The sequence below is a fragment of the Vigna unguiculata genome, chromosome 5 (assembly GCF_004118075.2).
Source record: "Vigna unguiculata cultivar IT97K-499-35 chromosome 5, ASM411807v1, whole genome shotgun sequence".
Taxonomy (NCBI): domain Eukaryota; kingdom Viridiplantae; phylum Streptophyta; class Magnoliopsida; order Fabales; family Fabaceae; genus Vigna; species Vigna unguiculata.
Window position 1 is genome coordinate 16,808,113 of NC_040283.1, and position 15,743 is coordinate 16,823,855.

The window sequence follows — 15,743 nt, forward strand, 5'->3', positions numbered from 1 at the left end:
TGTTTTTCAATATTCAAATCATATCTAATACGAAATATTTTTTACATAATTACAGGAATAAAAAAAATAAGGTTTTCTAACTCTTTTAAAAATAAATAATATAATTTATTAATATGGATGTTATCTTAAAACCTTAGACAATAATTTATTTTTAGTTTTTTTTATAAAAAATAATTTTCTCATTATTTAATAAAGATGTCAATTTTATATTTATTTAAACTTTATGAAAATGCTAGATTTAGCATTTGTATGTAGATTTTCTTATTATGCAAAAAAAAAAATAGCCTGTAAGTTCACTGATCAATCGTTATGCCGGAAAAACCAATGAAAATTTTCTTATAAAGGTTTTATTATTTGTATGGTACTTACTTTGATATAGGTGTGTCATACTTTTAAATAAGTGTCAATTGCATTCTAATTTTTGAAAAAATGTTTTAATTAGGTCCCTTTTAAAAAAAACGGAGATGACTAACACCATTAACCGCGTGCCACATGTCAGTCTGTAGTTTTTTTTTATTATCTTTTAAAAAAAATGTCATATGTCAAGTTTCTGGTGTGACATGTGGCATTATCAGTGTCATGTGGCAATGCAATGACACGTGTTAGTGTGACTATTCGATATCATTGTGTTAATTTTAATTTAGTCCCCATATATGTCTTAATGATTCAATTTAGTGCATACTTATGTATCTCTAATTCAATTTTGACCCAATTTTTTTAATAATTAATATCAATTTTTTTTATGAAATTAAAACTAATTAAGTATAAAATTTTTACAAAAATAGTATTTGATATTTATATTAAAATTTAGTGGTAAAAGTTATTTTATTAAGTCATTTTTAATAAAAAAAATATTAGTATAACTTCTAATAGTGACACTAATACATGACATTGCATTGTCACATGGCACTAACAATGCCACATGTCACACTAGGAACTTGATACGTGGCATTTTTTTTTTCAAATAAAAATAACCACAAACTGACACGTGACACACTGTTAACTGTGTTAATAATTTTTGTCTAAAAAAAGACCTAATTAAAGTATTTTTTCAAAAATTAGGATACAATTGACACTTATTTAAAAACAGATACCAGAATAACACACTTTTACCCAAGTGAGTATCATTCGACCAATTAAACATATTGTAAAACTTGAAATTCTTCTATCTTAACTTTTGTATTTTCACATCGAAGGATTTTAGTGCTTCAACTTTGTAGAATGTGTAATTTTAGTTCTTCGTAATAGCTAAATTTAACATTTATTAATGATTTTTTTACCGTCACATAGTTAACTTAATAAAGTGAATAAATTCAATACATTTTCGTCCCTTTTCTATGTGGCATCTCTCTGTTCTCCCTTCTCTCTTTCTCTTCATCCCTCTTTATTCTCAAAAAGTTTGTTTTATTGCTTCATTATACTTAAATTTAATATTTAACGACAGTTCTTTACCATTACATGTGATTTTAGTCCTTCATTATACTTAAATTTAATATTTAATGACAATATCGATATAAGTAAATTCAAATAAATATAGAAAAAATACATGTAATCACATATTGTCTAAAGATAAAAATATTAAAAAAGACAACTTAAAACCATAAAAGTTTTATCTATCATATCTAAGATCTAATAACAAGTGACATCTCATACAATTAAACTTGTTTAACTTCTACAAATACAAGTAATGTACATTATTTCTTTTGCACGTCTCATGCTATTAAAAATATAAATATGTAAAGTATTATTTCTACACATATTACGGGATAAACCTCAACAAATTATGAGCAACCATAATCGATTTTGGTGTTTTCTTTTTTCATTTTTATTAATAAAAATAATGAATAAAATTAAAAATTATTGATAACAAATAAACTCATTTTTCTTTGCTTTCAACTCATCCAAACATACCACACTCTCTACTATGATTCTTTTCATTATATTCCATTTCCACCAAGGCAATTTCTTTATCAACATCCAAAGATAGCATTAGTGTCCCACAGCAGATAAAGACCCACTTACATTGGCTACAAAAGAAGTGGAGGAGAAGAACAACAAACACAACAAAACAAAGTACTAAAAGGTTTTTGTTAATATATCTTTGTATGCCCACCCATGTTTCTCCAAGAATGCCTCAACTGCTTGCTTTATGGCTAGGTTTGGTATTAGCTGTGATGGATCGAGAGGTTCTCGAGTCACTGGATCAAACTTACCCACCTAATTTTGGACAAATTAAGAGGATGTAATGTAACACCATGAATAACAAAAAATTCAGTCTCAAGGATCTCACATACAAATCAATTTACCTTCTCAAGATGATCAATGATCACTGTTTTCTCGTATGTAAGTCCACTTGGGGTAATCACAGGATCACAGAAAATATCAAGTGAGATTCTACAGCACAGATAATCTGGCACCTAACATAATTCACAAATGTATTCCCAGGATAAATCATATAAACATTTGCAAAGGACCTTTTAAGTTACAAGGAAGATAAAACAAAAGATGAGAGTTGTATGTATGTACCTCAGTAGGCATGTCATGTTCTGCAACTTTAACAAACACTTTTCCTAAAGCCTCTAACTGTTCTAAATGGGTAGTATCATCTTCTACAGATCCTTCTGTGTGGGGGACTTCGAGAAAATGCTTTTGCTTTAGAGCATCCTCACAAGCTTCTCTGAGATAAACACATTTATGACAGTAACTCAACATGATAATTATCATTCTCTAACCAACAAATAAACTACAGTACAAAGAAAAACAAGTATTAAGGAAACAGTCATAGTTATGTAGGTCCAATTATCACCAGAAAATTAACATACTTCAAGTTCTGCAGTTCCCATGATCGCTTAACGTATGAATGTTCCCACTCTAGGTATTTTGCTTTTGCAAGCTCTTGCCATATTTCTTCTACCATTTCGCCACTAGGATGGGAACCTCTATCAAGATCCAAAGCCTGTTAACGACCATAACCAATGAGAAACTACGCATGCATTAAAAAAGAGGGAGAAAATCCATGTGAACGAAAAATTAATATTTGTGGCTTCTTTTTTTCATTTTGCTAATTAAATCTAGATTGAACTAACTTGAAAATGAAAAGAAGCTACCAACATAATTTTTTCATTCCTGATAAATATTCTCTAATTTGATATTTTTAAATTCACATAAAAACAACAAAATAATCGCACAAATTTACTATGCTAATTAACTTTATGTTCATCTTTATAAGCATTATATAACTATTTAAATTTAAAAATAAAATGTTTGCCTTGCCCTGTTTTCCCTTCCCTCCCAGTTATATACAAAAATAATAGTTATATATCTTAAAGCATGTAAAAATTTCTTAGGAATATAGGAAACAAATGGCATCAATGGAGAATGAATACAAACCTTCTTCAATTCTAAGATTCCTTTAGCAAACTCTTGTCTCTTTACCAATGCAAGACCTAACATATAGTGGGCCTGAATTAGCAAAAGAAATATAAGCAGCAGTTAATTCTGTAAAAGTATATCATTGAAAACAATAATAAGATATTAATAAGGTATAATGCATGCAACAAGTATGATTTAAAAAAAAATCTTTAAAATCAAAGTATATCACCCGTGCTGGTAATAAACTCTAGACAACTCTCCCGCAAACTAATACAAAATATTCAATGAAATGCGTTCATAAAAGAATATGAATCCAAAGGAAACCACAATGGGAGGCAAGTGTGTATAGCATTTGGGCCATATTAAACTTAACTTATATATATTCCTAACTATCTCAATACTATTATTCTTATTTTTTTCATCTACCTTAAAATGGAAAAACGGGGGAAGAAAAAACCTGGGGAGCAATTAGAAACATGACAACAATGTAGAAGGAAAAAAGGCAAGTATTAGTCAATATGAAAATACAAAAAAGAAAAAAAATGTAGTATGGCTATCGCATTTCTATAAAGTTGGTTCTCTCTTCTTCATATGGTTTCCAACATAGCAAGTTCTTAGAAAGTGGAATTAGAACCAGATTATTACGTGAGATTTGTATCCACTTATTATAATTTGATTGTATCTGTAGTTGATACGAAATATCAAACATAGCCCCCCTCATGAAAAACACTGGACATCTCAAGCGTAGTGAGACATGATATTTAGGAATAGTCCCATATCGGTGTAATATTAAGTAATACAATAAATCCAACAAATCTTTGTCAAAATAAACTTTGAGAGCAGGTGAGATGAAATGTAAAGCAATACTACAAAACTAGATCATAAGACGATTTTTGCATCCATTGTATGTTATCATTTGTTCATTTCTAATGTGAGATCTTCAAGCCAATGCATCTTACGTGTTCCACAATAAAATGAAAATAACAAGTAGATGACAATTACCTTAACCAAATTGCTGTCAAGCTTGATTGCTTCGCGAGAGTCTTCCTCTACTCTGGTCCAATTACTGCAAGCACCAAAATTAAACATGATACTCTCAAGCAAACTAAAAGAAAAATCCCAAACAAGATAAAGTAAAGTAAACAAATATTATACTTCCTCTAAATGAAACCCATTCTCAATTTAAATACCACGTCAAAATTCAACCCTTAAATATACAAACTAATTTCACTTCTTTGGTTTTTGAAGTAGGACTAACTCGAGAAGAGTTCCAATGAAATAATTCAAAGAATTTAGTCGAACAAACAATCACTCTGGTCAAGCAACATATCAACAAAAAGAAAAAAAAAATCTTGGTTTAACCTCATCCCATAAAAACAGTTAACGAGGTGAATGTCAGTACCACTTATGTACTATTTTCAAACTCGAACTCTGGTGCTACCAGTGCCATTTTAGAAGAAGATAGGTTTCGACCTAACGAAATCCTATAAAGTTTACTTTTTTCACCTATAAACTGAAATTTCAAAACACTATGTTTTGTTTAAGAGGGGCATTTTTCAACAACAATAATGAAAAAGAAAAAAAAAAAAAAGAGGGAAAACAAAATAGGGTAGGGTTCAAAATTCAAACCTGCGCTTGAGATGACAGAGAGCGCGATTGGTCCAATACACCGGAACATCGGGGCACAGTGCAATCGCCTTGAAGTCGAACAAGAAAAGAGATAACTCTATGAGCAAGAAAAGCAGCAAAAGCTACAAAATGACAACATGCACCAATCAAAAGCCCTGAAAAAAAAAGAAAAAAAAAACAGACCTGAGTGTAAGCGTCAATGGCAGCTCCAAAATGGTGTTTCTTGAAGTAATTATTGCCGTGTTTTCGAAGTAGGTCCGCTTGTTTTGCCACAGACGAGAAATCCTCTAGTTTTGGAGGCATTGTTGTTTGTTTGATGGTTTGTTTTCCCTCTCTGCAACACAGCACAGTGTTTAAGTGCGTTGCGTGAGATGAATGGGCATTGGAAGAAGAAGTAAACGCGTGAAAGATTGTTGGGTGAAGTTGAGGAGTGCGTAAGTACGAGACATTGTTTGCTTAATTTGTTTGGCCACTCAACTCAGCTCCTTAAATGTTGTAAGGGTCACACTACTTTGGAAAGGAATCAATGGGTTGACATCCTCTTCTTAACACTACTTTTGGGAAATATGAAAAATTGCATCTATATATCAAACAAAATATATATATATATATATACACAGAGGGAGAGAGAGAGGGGTTTAATTAAGTTTGAAATGATTGATAATTTTATTTAAGTTTTTATTTGTTTATGGAGTGATGGTAAAAAATATTTCATTAATATATTTTATATTTAAATTAGTTTTTAAAAAATATTTTTGTTTAAAAAAATTAACATAAGTATAATAATATATTTATTTATTTATTATTTAGATTTAGGAAATTATAATTAAAATATTTAATATTTTGTCACATTTCATTTTATGTTATATTTTATATGTAATGTATATTAATTAATAAAATGAAATACCAAGTTTTTCATATAATATAATACATATGTTTTATCTTTTATATTTTAAACATGTATTTTTAAATGTTAAAAATTTTAAAAACTTAATTGATACACAATTTATTCTATTTTTATAATTGGATTCCTATTTATCTCTAATTAATTAGACGATGTGACTGATATTTTCTTTAATCGATTTTTTTATTTGTTTCTATGTGTTAAAAACTATGATTTTTTTTGTGTGATTAATATATAACGATTTTATAATTAATATTATATAATAATTATTTTTTATTGTGTTTAATTTAAGATGTTATATTATACCGTCATCATAAACATTAATTATGGTGATGAAATCATTCTTTGGTTATTATAGTTAAAGAATTTTAATGATGTTTACAACAAAAAATAAAAAATAATTATTTATCATTTTATATTAAGGGTAATAGTATCTTATACTAATAACAAAACAAATGGGTTGACCAATAAGATAATAATCATGTCATATGATTAATATAGAAAAATAAAATTACAAAAACTTAATTGAAAATTATAAAAAATTTAATTAGATAATAACAAAATTATTTAATAACAACTCAATTAAAAATATCTAAATTTATATCCAACTTAATTAAATAAAAGTTTTAATAGAAACTTATGACAACCTAAATTTCGACGGAATGACTAACTTGAAAAAAAATAAAAATAGTATTTTAAGATAAAATAAAATTTTGGGAGTCGTCATCCGCTATAACGCACGCTTGAAGGTAGTATTTTAACTAGATACACAAATATGATGTGGATTTTTTTCAAAAATAATAAGAAATTAGTGGGTAAATGTAAATATCATGCTACTCATAAATGCAAATAATTTTCATAATTATATAAGTAATCACACCTCATCATCATAACATGTTATACATTCACCACAAAGTATCACCCCATCCATAATATACATGTATTATTACCTTAGCACATATAATATCATTCAAACCAAGCAAAATAGAAAAAAAAAAATAGAAAACCTACCACTCAATGCTAGCACTCAACGCCATTAGCCTCATAAAACCCATCGCCCAACGCCAAAAAACCAAAGCTCAATACCAAAACCAGCGCTCAACGCCCAGCGCCTCATAAAACTCACCACTTAGTGCCTAGAACCGGTGCTCAGCACTTGACATTGAGCAAACACACCCAAAAATACAAAAAAAAAAAACAGTGAAAAATACCTATTTGGTTCACTATAAAGCACCCAAACTTGGAAAAAAACACCAAGTAATATTTTATCGTATCAACGTTTCACTTAATCCTCCATAATAACTCTATTTCTTACCTTTCGACCTTCTAAGGTATACACAACTCATTCATTCACCCAACTTACCAATTCAAATATAAAAAAACTTATGCACTTGATCCCAATGAAGTCTACACCCACTCAATATTTGCCACGTAGTAGAATTCACGCATTGCTCAAAACCATGCAACAACATTTCAACACTAAAAATTTGCACTTACTCTTGAATCCAAAACAACTAGACATTGGTATCCCAAAGAGATCAACAACCTGATAACACTTTCAGGCCAAAAAATAAAATATTGTCACATTGGCCATTGCAATATAACCATAAAATCACTCACAATTGTACACAGAAATGAATCCAACAATAAATAAAACTTAATTGCCTAATTGAACCATTCAAACTAAGTCATTCCTCCACCCATAAACCCCAATTTTTGTGCTATTGGATCATAACCCCTAACTTCATTATGAACATAAACATTCCATTAAATCTAGAGCATAAAAAAATTCAATTACCAACATAATTTTCACAACACTAAGGGTAAAATAATTAATATATCCCATATGAACTTTTTTCAACACACTTACCTTAACACGTGAACTTTAAAAAAACACCATTGATACATCAAAACAATAATAATCATCCCATCAAAAATAAAACCATTTATAATCATTGCTCTAACCCCAAAATCATTTACCAACGAGTAACAAACCTTCCTTCACGACACACTTATACAAACAAGAAGAAGAAAGAAAGGATAGCTCCCCTTACTTGAAAAACAAAATTATTACTTTTGGGATCCAAAAACAGAGAAATTGAACTCTTGACCACCAACTCATGAAAAGTCTTAAAAGAACTATGTTATTCTTCAACTTTGTAAGTTCATTTATTTATTTATTTATTTATATCATATCTCACCTCTAATTACCACCTATGAAATAATTATTTTTCGTGGATCTTATATATATAAATTAATTTTTATAAATAATACATTATTTATATTATTTTTACTTAAATCATTTTAATTCACACTTCAATAATCATTGTATTTTAATATCGCTTTGATTTATTATATATTTTATATATAGTAAATAGAAATATGTGTATTATTAAAAGTAAATATAATTTAAAATTAACAGTAAAATTAATAAGGTAATTATTTATTAAAAATTTTTTATTTAAAAAATTAATTGGAAATATAATTAGTTCATTTAAGAAATTAACATTAAAATTAGAAAGATAATTATTTTAGTTTTAAAAATATTATTTGTTAAAGAGTAAAATTGAATAAGTAATATAAATATATATTAAGAGAATATATCATTTATATATAATGCATTATGAAAATATATAATATATGGTAATATAATATTTTCAAGTTGATTTCTTGATTTATAGTATATCAAAATATGAAAATATATACATTACAAAATAAGTATGTTTACCGTGTCTAATAATAATAATAATAATAATAATAATAATATAATTTTAATAAATTAAATTAAATTAAATTATTCTTAAAATAAAAATATTTTTTTATTTATCTTCTGAATAATTTTTTTTGTTATTAATATTTTTTTAATTTAAAAAATAAATAAGTTCAAAAACAATAAAATTAGTATGATAATTATTTTAATTTTAAAAAATATTATTTGTTAAAGAATAAAATTTTGAAAAATAATATAATATTAAAAAGAATTATAAACTCAGATTTCAATATTAAAAAAATTAAATTCAAATTTATTAAAAACATCCCGTGCGTTCCATATGTATGCAGTATGTGTTAAGAGTCTCTTTACTATAATATTTTTAAATAAATATTTTAATTTTGCTATTATTTTTAATTACTTTTCACTTTTTTAAAACCTTAAAAATTTAGTATGCTATATTAAATTGATATTAAAAATGTAAAACTGTGAAAAATGTGTCACTGACTTATTATGACACATCATCAAAATATTTATCACGTCATATAAATTTTTCTATAGTATTTTTTTTTGTCATTTCATTTTACCAAAAAGCAGTAAATTGTATTTGATTAAAAAGGTTGAAAATATATTGAAATCAACGTAAAAGTAGTATAGCAAACAAGCATGGTTTTTATAATAAATTATATACAAGAGAGGAAGAAAGAAAAGAAGGAGAAATAGGTTATAAAATAAGTTATGTAATTGAAAGAGATCTATTGAAGTAAGATATTTATTTTTAAATGAATTGAGAATTTTAGGAAGAGGTGATGGTATCTAATCTCTACAGTTTGCCTTCAAAAAGAATTTTAATAAACTTTTAAGTATCGAGACTCTTCTTTACTATTGTCGTAATCGAAATCGAGACGATGAACAAAAAAAAAACGGGTTTGAAAAAAAAATTTGGAGTCGCCACCATAGTTATTCTGGAAAATTATGGAAATCCATAAAAATAAGACAAGTCTGCGAAAAACCAGATTTTTGGATCCGGGAGTCAGTTAGGCGTAGGGAAGGTATTAGCACCCTACAGCGCCAGCCCGAAGGCAGTACCTTTAATTAAAAATGCAAAGTTGATGTGGTTTTCAAAATGTTAATTTTTCCCAAAAATAATAAGAAAAAAAAAGCTAAAAAGAAACAAAAATATTTTTTTTAATTTTTTGGGCCCGAGAAGGACTGACCTTGGTCCTACGTATTTTCATTAAAAATGAGAAATTAGGGTTACTTAGTTCTTTATAATATATTTGGAAAACTATTTGGAAAATGATTTGATTTTTTGGAGGTGAACCTGACAAGGACTAGCCTTGCTCCTACGTATCTCACATTGGAGAGAATCAAGGATTAGGCCTGAGCATCGGTCGGGTTGGACCGGATTCGGGCCCAATACCCTTAATCCACACAAACCGAATATTTTTTGTTTTAAAATCCATATCCGACCATTTAATAGACTGGGTTAGTCGGGTTCGGGTTAACATGGATACGGTTAAATATGACTGGATATGAGTTACCTGAATTTAAAATTGTAAAATTCTAAATCTCCTTCAAAAAATCAAACCCATATCTCCTTCTTCTCCAGATCGTAAAAACCATACTCAGATCTCATTCTTCTCCGACCAAACCCAGATCTCCTTCTTCAGATCGAAAAAACCAAACCCAGATATCCTTTTTCTGTAGCACCCAAACCAGATCTCCTACTTCTTTCCCAAATTGAAAACCCAAACCAGATCTCCCTCTTCTTCCTTAGATCGAAAACCCAAACCAGATCTCCCTCTTCTTCACCTGCTCAAAAGACCCAAACCAAATTTCCTTCTTCCCTATATCGAAAGATCTAAACCAGATGCAGTATTGCGACATAACGGAGTATACAGCAAACCAGCACCGACGCAACCATACCAGCGACGGAAGGAGTGGAGATTTGCACGAAGGGGTAATGAGTTGTTGAAGGTTGTTGCAGGTGAAAGGGGACGGAAAAATAGGAAAGGTTTGAGTAGACAACTCGTGATTGTGAAGCTTATGAGAAAATGAGGAAGACAATGGTGTCTTCATTGATTGCAAACAGTAGGTGATGGTTATGTGTGGCAGCATTCTCTGGAGATTCTTTGGAGATGAAAAGGGTGGAGCAGTTGAATATAAAAAAAAATTAGGGTTTTTGAAATGTATCGGGTTTTAATTTTAAATTTCGTACCCGACCATCTAAGCCCGTTTTAACCCGAATATTTGGATCCATATAATCCGAATTCAAATAACCCGACCCGTATATTAACTTTTTCATTTGGGTAACATGGATACGGTCAGGTAGAGCTTTTTTGCTCAGCCCTATCAAGGATCACGTAGTTCTTAAAAAGCTTGTTTGTTTGGAAATGTTGATGTTTTTTATATTTTGGAATTTTATATGTTTTTGGTATTTTTGAATTACTTGAAAATATGTGTCACACGACACGACGCAAGCGGTCAGACAGACACTAAAAGAGAAAGACACAATGAAGTGAAAGAAAACATTTTTATTTTTTGATTTTTCTATATTTGTAATTTTTATAATTTTCAAATATATTTGTGTTTTTTTTTTAAATAAAAATAAATAAATTTATAAAAGGATGAAATTATTTAAGAAGGATAAAAGTGAAAAATAAAATATAGGAGTACATGAGTAATGTGTGAAGTGCATGAAGTAAAATAAAAAGAGCCCCAATATAAGAGATAAATACAAATGAGTGGTGGAGTCAATAAAATTGGAGGTGCAAGAAGTGCACACTGGAGGTGGGTATAGTGAAACGTGGACTGCAAACAGTAACACAAACAAATTCAAAACAAACACATGAGGTATAGGCGCTAAAAGAGGGGTCCATCAAGTAAGGAAAACAAAGCGAACTCAAATCAAACAAGAACTAACTAACGTGGGGTGAGCAAGGGTGCGAGATTAAACATTCGGGGGTGCATGAAGTAAGGTGGGCTGAGACCTGATCAGCCCAATGTGAAATGTGCGTGGTGAATCATAACCTAAACCCTAGCTGCTCGAAAATCAGGAGGCAAGTCCCCTCCTTCTCTCCCTCTCGCGCCTGGAACCAAAACCATCACCAATCATCATCAACGCCTCACTTACTCCGGCAGGCCAGGGACGCCGGCGACGACGCCGACCACCACCAAAAAAAAAAGGACATCACGGGCGACCACGGATCCCTTTCTTCCTTCTTCTCCAACGTGCGCGAGATCCTTTCTTCTCGTCATCGCCCCCCATCTTTGCTTCAACACACCACCACGCAGCTGGCTTGCCGGCGACGCCAATCGATGCCGGAGACGTCGACCTCCTTCGCGAGACTCAACAACTCCGTTCTCGCGCACGCATCGAAACCTAACCCCGAGAGATCGCCACCCCGCCGCAACCAGCCAAAGACGCTGCCGGCGACGGCGACGTCCACCACGGACCTCGACGGTGAGAGCCTAGGATATGCGACTTTCACTCTCCCTCCTCGCGCGAGCACCTAGGGCCACTACCGTTAGTATGCGTCTTTCGTTTAAAGCTCCGACTCGCCGCCGGCGATGGTTTCCACTCCTTGGTTCATCTTTCTGTTATATTTGGATGCGGCTGATTGGGGAGTATGAGACTTGAGGGTTTGGTGCTGGAATGGGGTCCGGTTCAGTATGAAGGGAGATTGCTGGGATGGGGTTGTAACAGAAGCAACGGGTGATTTCTATTGATGACGAAGAATGTGTGTGATTCTGTCTTTTGGTGGTGTGTTCTGCTTGCAGGTTGAATTGATGCTGGGATGTTGAGGTGGTAGTGAGTGAATGGTGTTGTCTTGGAATAGAGTGGAGTGAAAATGAAAAGATGATGAATTATGGTGGTGTAGTTGGGAGAAAGTGGGAGAACATGAATGTAAGCATGATGAGCGTGTGAATCCCTGTTTTTTATGGTTTTTTGTGTAGGTGCGAGATCAAGATGATGGTAAGCGGGTATGAACAGAATATGATGTATGAATGGGTTTTCCGTTTTTTTTTTTTTTGTTGCAGGAAGGAAGGATGGAGACAACATTCAAGTAATACATTTAATTCATAAAACACATCTTCTTAATGATCAATCGAACAGATAAACAATGCAAACACAACATCAGTTCACGCCAACATCAGTTATGTTCATGCTCAAGTGTTCCGAAGTGTACCTCTTGTAGATCCTCTTCAATACCTCCGGCAGTTCTTCTCAATGATGTTACTTTTGCTGTCACCGATTTCTCTTGTTCCCCTTTGCAATCCCCTTTTCTCCCTTTTTGTTGCTTTTGCTCTCTGTGATAGTGTGAAACTGTGTACTCTTTTCCAGAGTGTTCTCCCCTGAGTGCTGAGAGCTAGCAATCTTTTTTCTTTTTCAAATGGTTCTCCTCTGTTGTTATTACCATGTGAGTTTCCCCTTTCATCATACTCTGTACAAACATTCTGAGATGACCAAAAGTACAAGCCAGGATGCCTCCCAGCCACCCTATCAGTGTGGCTACGTCTGCTGTCCGCTGCCATGACTGCCGTGGGTGCCACAGTAGTACACATATACCCAACATTTCTGTTTGTGTGCTAAGACGCAGAGATGGTCTAAAATATGAAAATGAACGTTTTTTCTTTGCATGAGAGTGGAAGGGTCAGCAGAGAACAAGGTTGACTTCAATTTAATTTTTTCTTTTTATTAAAATACATAATATTAACAAAAAAAAAACAAAAAAACGAAAATGATAAAAAAAAAAAAAAACTAAACTAAAATAAGATGAAATGAAATGAAAAATGAAAAATGAAAAATTAGAATTAAAAATAAAATAAAAAGAATATAAAGTAAAATAGAAACAATAAAAGAAAACAAAGAAGATAAAAAGGCGAAAATATAAGTATTTAAGAAAATGAAAATAAAAATAAAGAGTAGAAGGAAAATTAAAAGAGGTATGACTAAAACAATTTTGAAAAAAAAACATTTTACCATCTTATTATTTATTGTCTATTTTTTTGAAATTTTTGCAAATCAATTTTATTTTCTGTCCGGACGAAATTGGATGTTGACAATTTATCTATACTCAATTTACTTGTAAGAGATTCAATTCACTAAAATGTTATGAGTGGAAAATTACTTTTAGGTATATTTAAACTTAGATTTGGTAAACTTTTTCATATTCCTATAAATATTTTTTATATTCTAAATCAATTAAAGGAAGAAATAAAATAATCTAAATTATCATCAATTAATTTATATATAATAATAAAACAAACCAGCACGAGACCCATGCATACGCTTTTTTTTTTTATATTTTGTAATTTTTAAAACAAAAATTTTATTATTATATATAAATTAATAATTTGAATATTTATTATTAGTTTAATTATATATATATATATATATATATTTTATAGTAAAATGTAAATAGTCCACAAAATATTATATAATATAAAATTGATATTAAAATTTTAAAATAAAAACACATATAAATATAAACACAAATATATTATATTAAAATAAGATGTGTATTCATGGATCATTGTAGGAAATAATTAAAGAAATTTAAAATATTTAAAGAAATCAACAAATGTATAAACTCAAAATCTCCAATTCAATGTTAAAGAAATTTAAAATAATTAATGGAATCAACTAATTGATAACAAATCTTTACATATGTAATTATTAATTACAAGTATATAAATTTAAAAGATTTCAAAACGTATGAAATAAATTATAAAATTAAAATAATTAATAGAACTAATTGGTTAATTAATGAAAATATTTAAAAATAGATCATATAATTGATTGCAAAAATAAATCTTTTAATCTTTTAAATATTAGAATCCGGTTTCAAAATAAAATAATTATTACTTTGAAAATATTAAATTTTTTAATTAAAAATAATTAAATACACCTTTATTATTTTCGCAATACAAAGGACAAGAAATCATGAAAGTAAAAGTAGAAAGGACCAATATTTATTCGATCAACCGAATTTGAAATAACGGAGTAAATTGCATTTTCTTTATAATTATTTAACTTGTTATCATATAGTACTTGTTTAAACTACAATTTTTTGTCAAGTCTCAAATAAATAACCTATTCATACAGTAAAATGCTTATAATACAAAATCATCACATAATCTCCTCAAGAGAAACTATTGTTGAGAAAAAAAATACATAAAAGAATTAATTCTTTCTTTTAATTTTTTTTTTGAAATATTGTTATGAAAACATTGATATTTTAATTGTTCGAAGAATAACACAATTATAATGTTTCAAAGGCAAAGATGGTTAACATTTTGATATAATGTTTTACAATGTTTTACTAACATTTACAATGTTTTACTATAGGTTCGTAACCATATACAATATAATGTTATTATGTTTTTTTGGTGAAAAAAATATAATGTTATTACTCATATTTTTTTTGGGTGAAAAACAGACTATGGTAAGCCTTTATGTTCACATCATATTATTTTACTTTTAAGTTAAAAATTAACGTTAATTATATTTTTTTCTCAAATATATTATATAAAATATATGTATTATATTTTATTTTATGACTTTGTTTATTATAGTTGGAACAATATTTAGTATTAATGTACAATTTTAAAAGATGTATAAATTGGTTGAAATTATATTAATGGTTGAAAATATGTATAAATTGAAAAAGTAACACTACTGGATAAAACAAACACCACAACCTTCTTGATCATATATGGTGCCAAGCAAGCATGCATGCAACATCGCTAAACAAACACCCCAACCTTCTTCATGACGTCAATATCAATATGTGTAATTTAATGCTCCAATAAAGTCTTGTAATTGTAACTCAATCGATTATACACCACTCACTCAACTATGTTTACCATTGCTCTCTCCACACAACCAAAAAAATAAAAAGGGATATAGAATGCTCAGGCTCCACCACAGAAAATAAAATGGAGTACATGCTACTATTTAAGTTAATAACAATACACCATTTTTTCATTGATGTCTTTCTTCAATACTATCTTCCCTTCTCTGGTAACGTAACTTATCTTTTGATAAGATGTATAATAACAATAATATAAATAGTTAAATATTATAATGATAATATTAGCAAAAGTAATACCAATTATACT

General features: G+C 29.5%; 1 protein-coding gene across 1 annotated transcript; it reads right to left on the reverse strand.

Annotated features, from left to right (window-relative positions):
- Nucleotides 1–1,881: 1,881 nt before the first annotated feature.
- Nucleotides 1,882–5,545, reverse strand: LOC114185708 (E3 ubiquitin-protein ligase CHIP-like). The gene is made up of 8 exons (XM_028073581.1): nucleotides 5,185–5,545; nucleotides 5,002–5,069; nucleotides 4,375–4,438; nucleotides 3,391–3,462; nucleotides 2,823–2,956; nucleotides 2,527–2,677; nucleotides 2,307–2,417; nucleotides 1,882–2,217 (listed from the first exon to the last, which is right to left on the reverse strand). The coding sequence occupies exons 1-8, from the start codon at nucleotides 5,302–5,304 to the stop codon at nucleotides 2,077–2,079; spliced, it is 861 nt and encodes a 286-aa protein (XP_027929382.1). The 5' UTR covers nucleotides 5,305–5,545; the 3' UTR covers nucleotides 1,882–2,076.
- Nucleotides 5,546–15,743: the final 10,198 nt, after the last annotated feature.

What these genes read in the sequence shown, in the direction of transcription:
- LOC114185708 (XM_028073581.1), bottom strand. Translation starts at nt 5,304, where the DNA reads ATGCCTCCAAAACTAGAGGATTTCTCGTCTGTGGCAAAACAAGCGGAC. An exon ending in GAATCTTAGAATTGAAGAAG is followed by an intron (nt 2,957 to 3,390) that starts GTTTGTATTCAT and finishes GGTCGTTAACAG; the next exon opens with GCTTTGGATCTTGATAGAGG. An exon ending in TCATTGATCATCTTGAGAAG is followed by an intron (nt 2,218 to 2,306) that starts GTAAATTGATTT and finishes GTCCAAAATTAG; the next exon opens with GTGGGTAAGTTTGATCCAGT.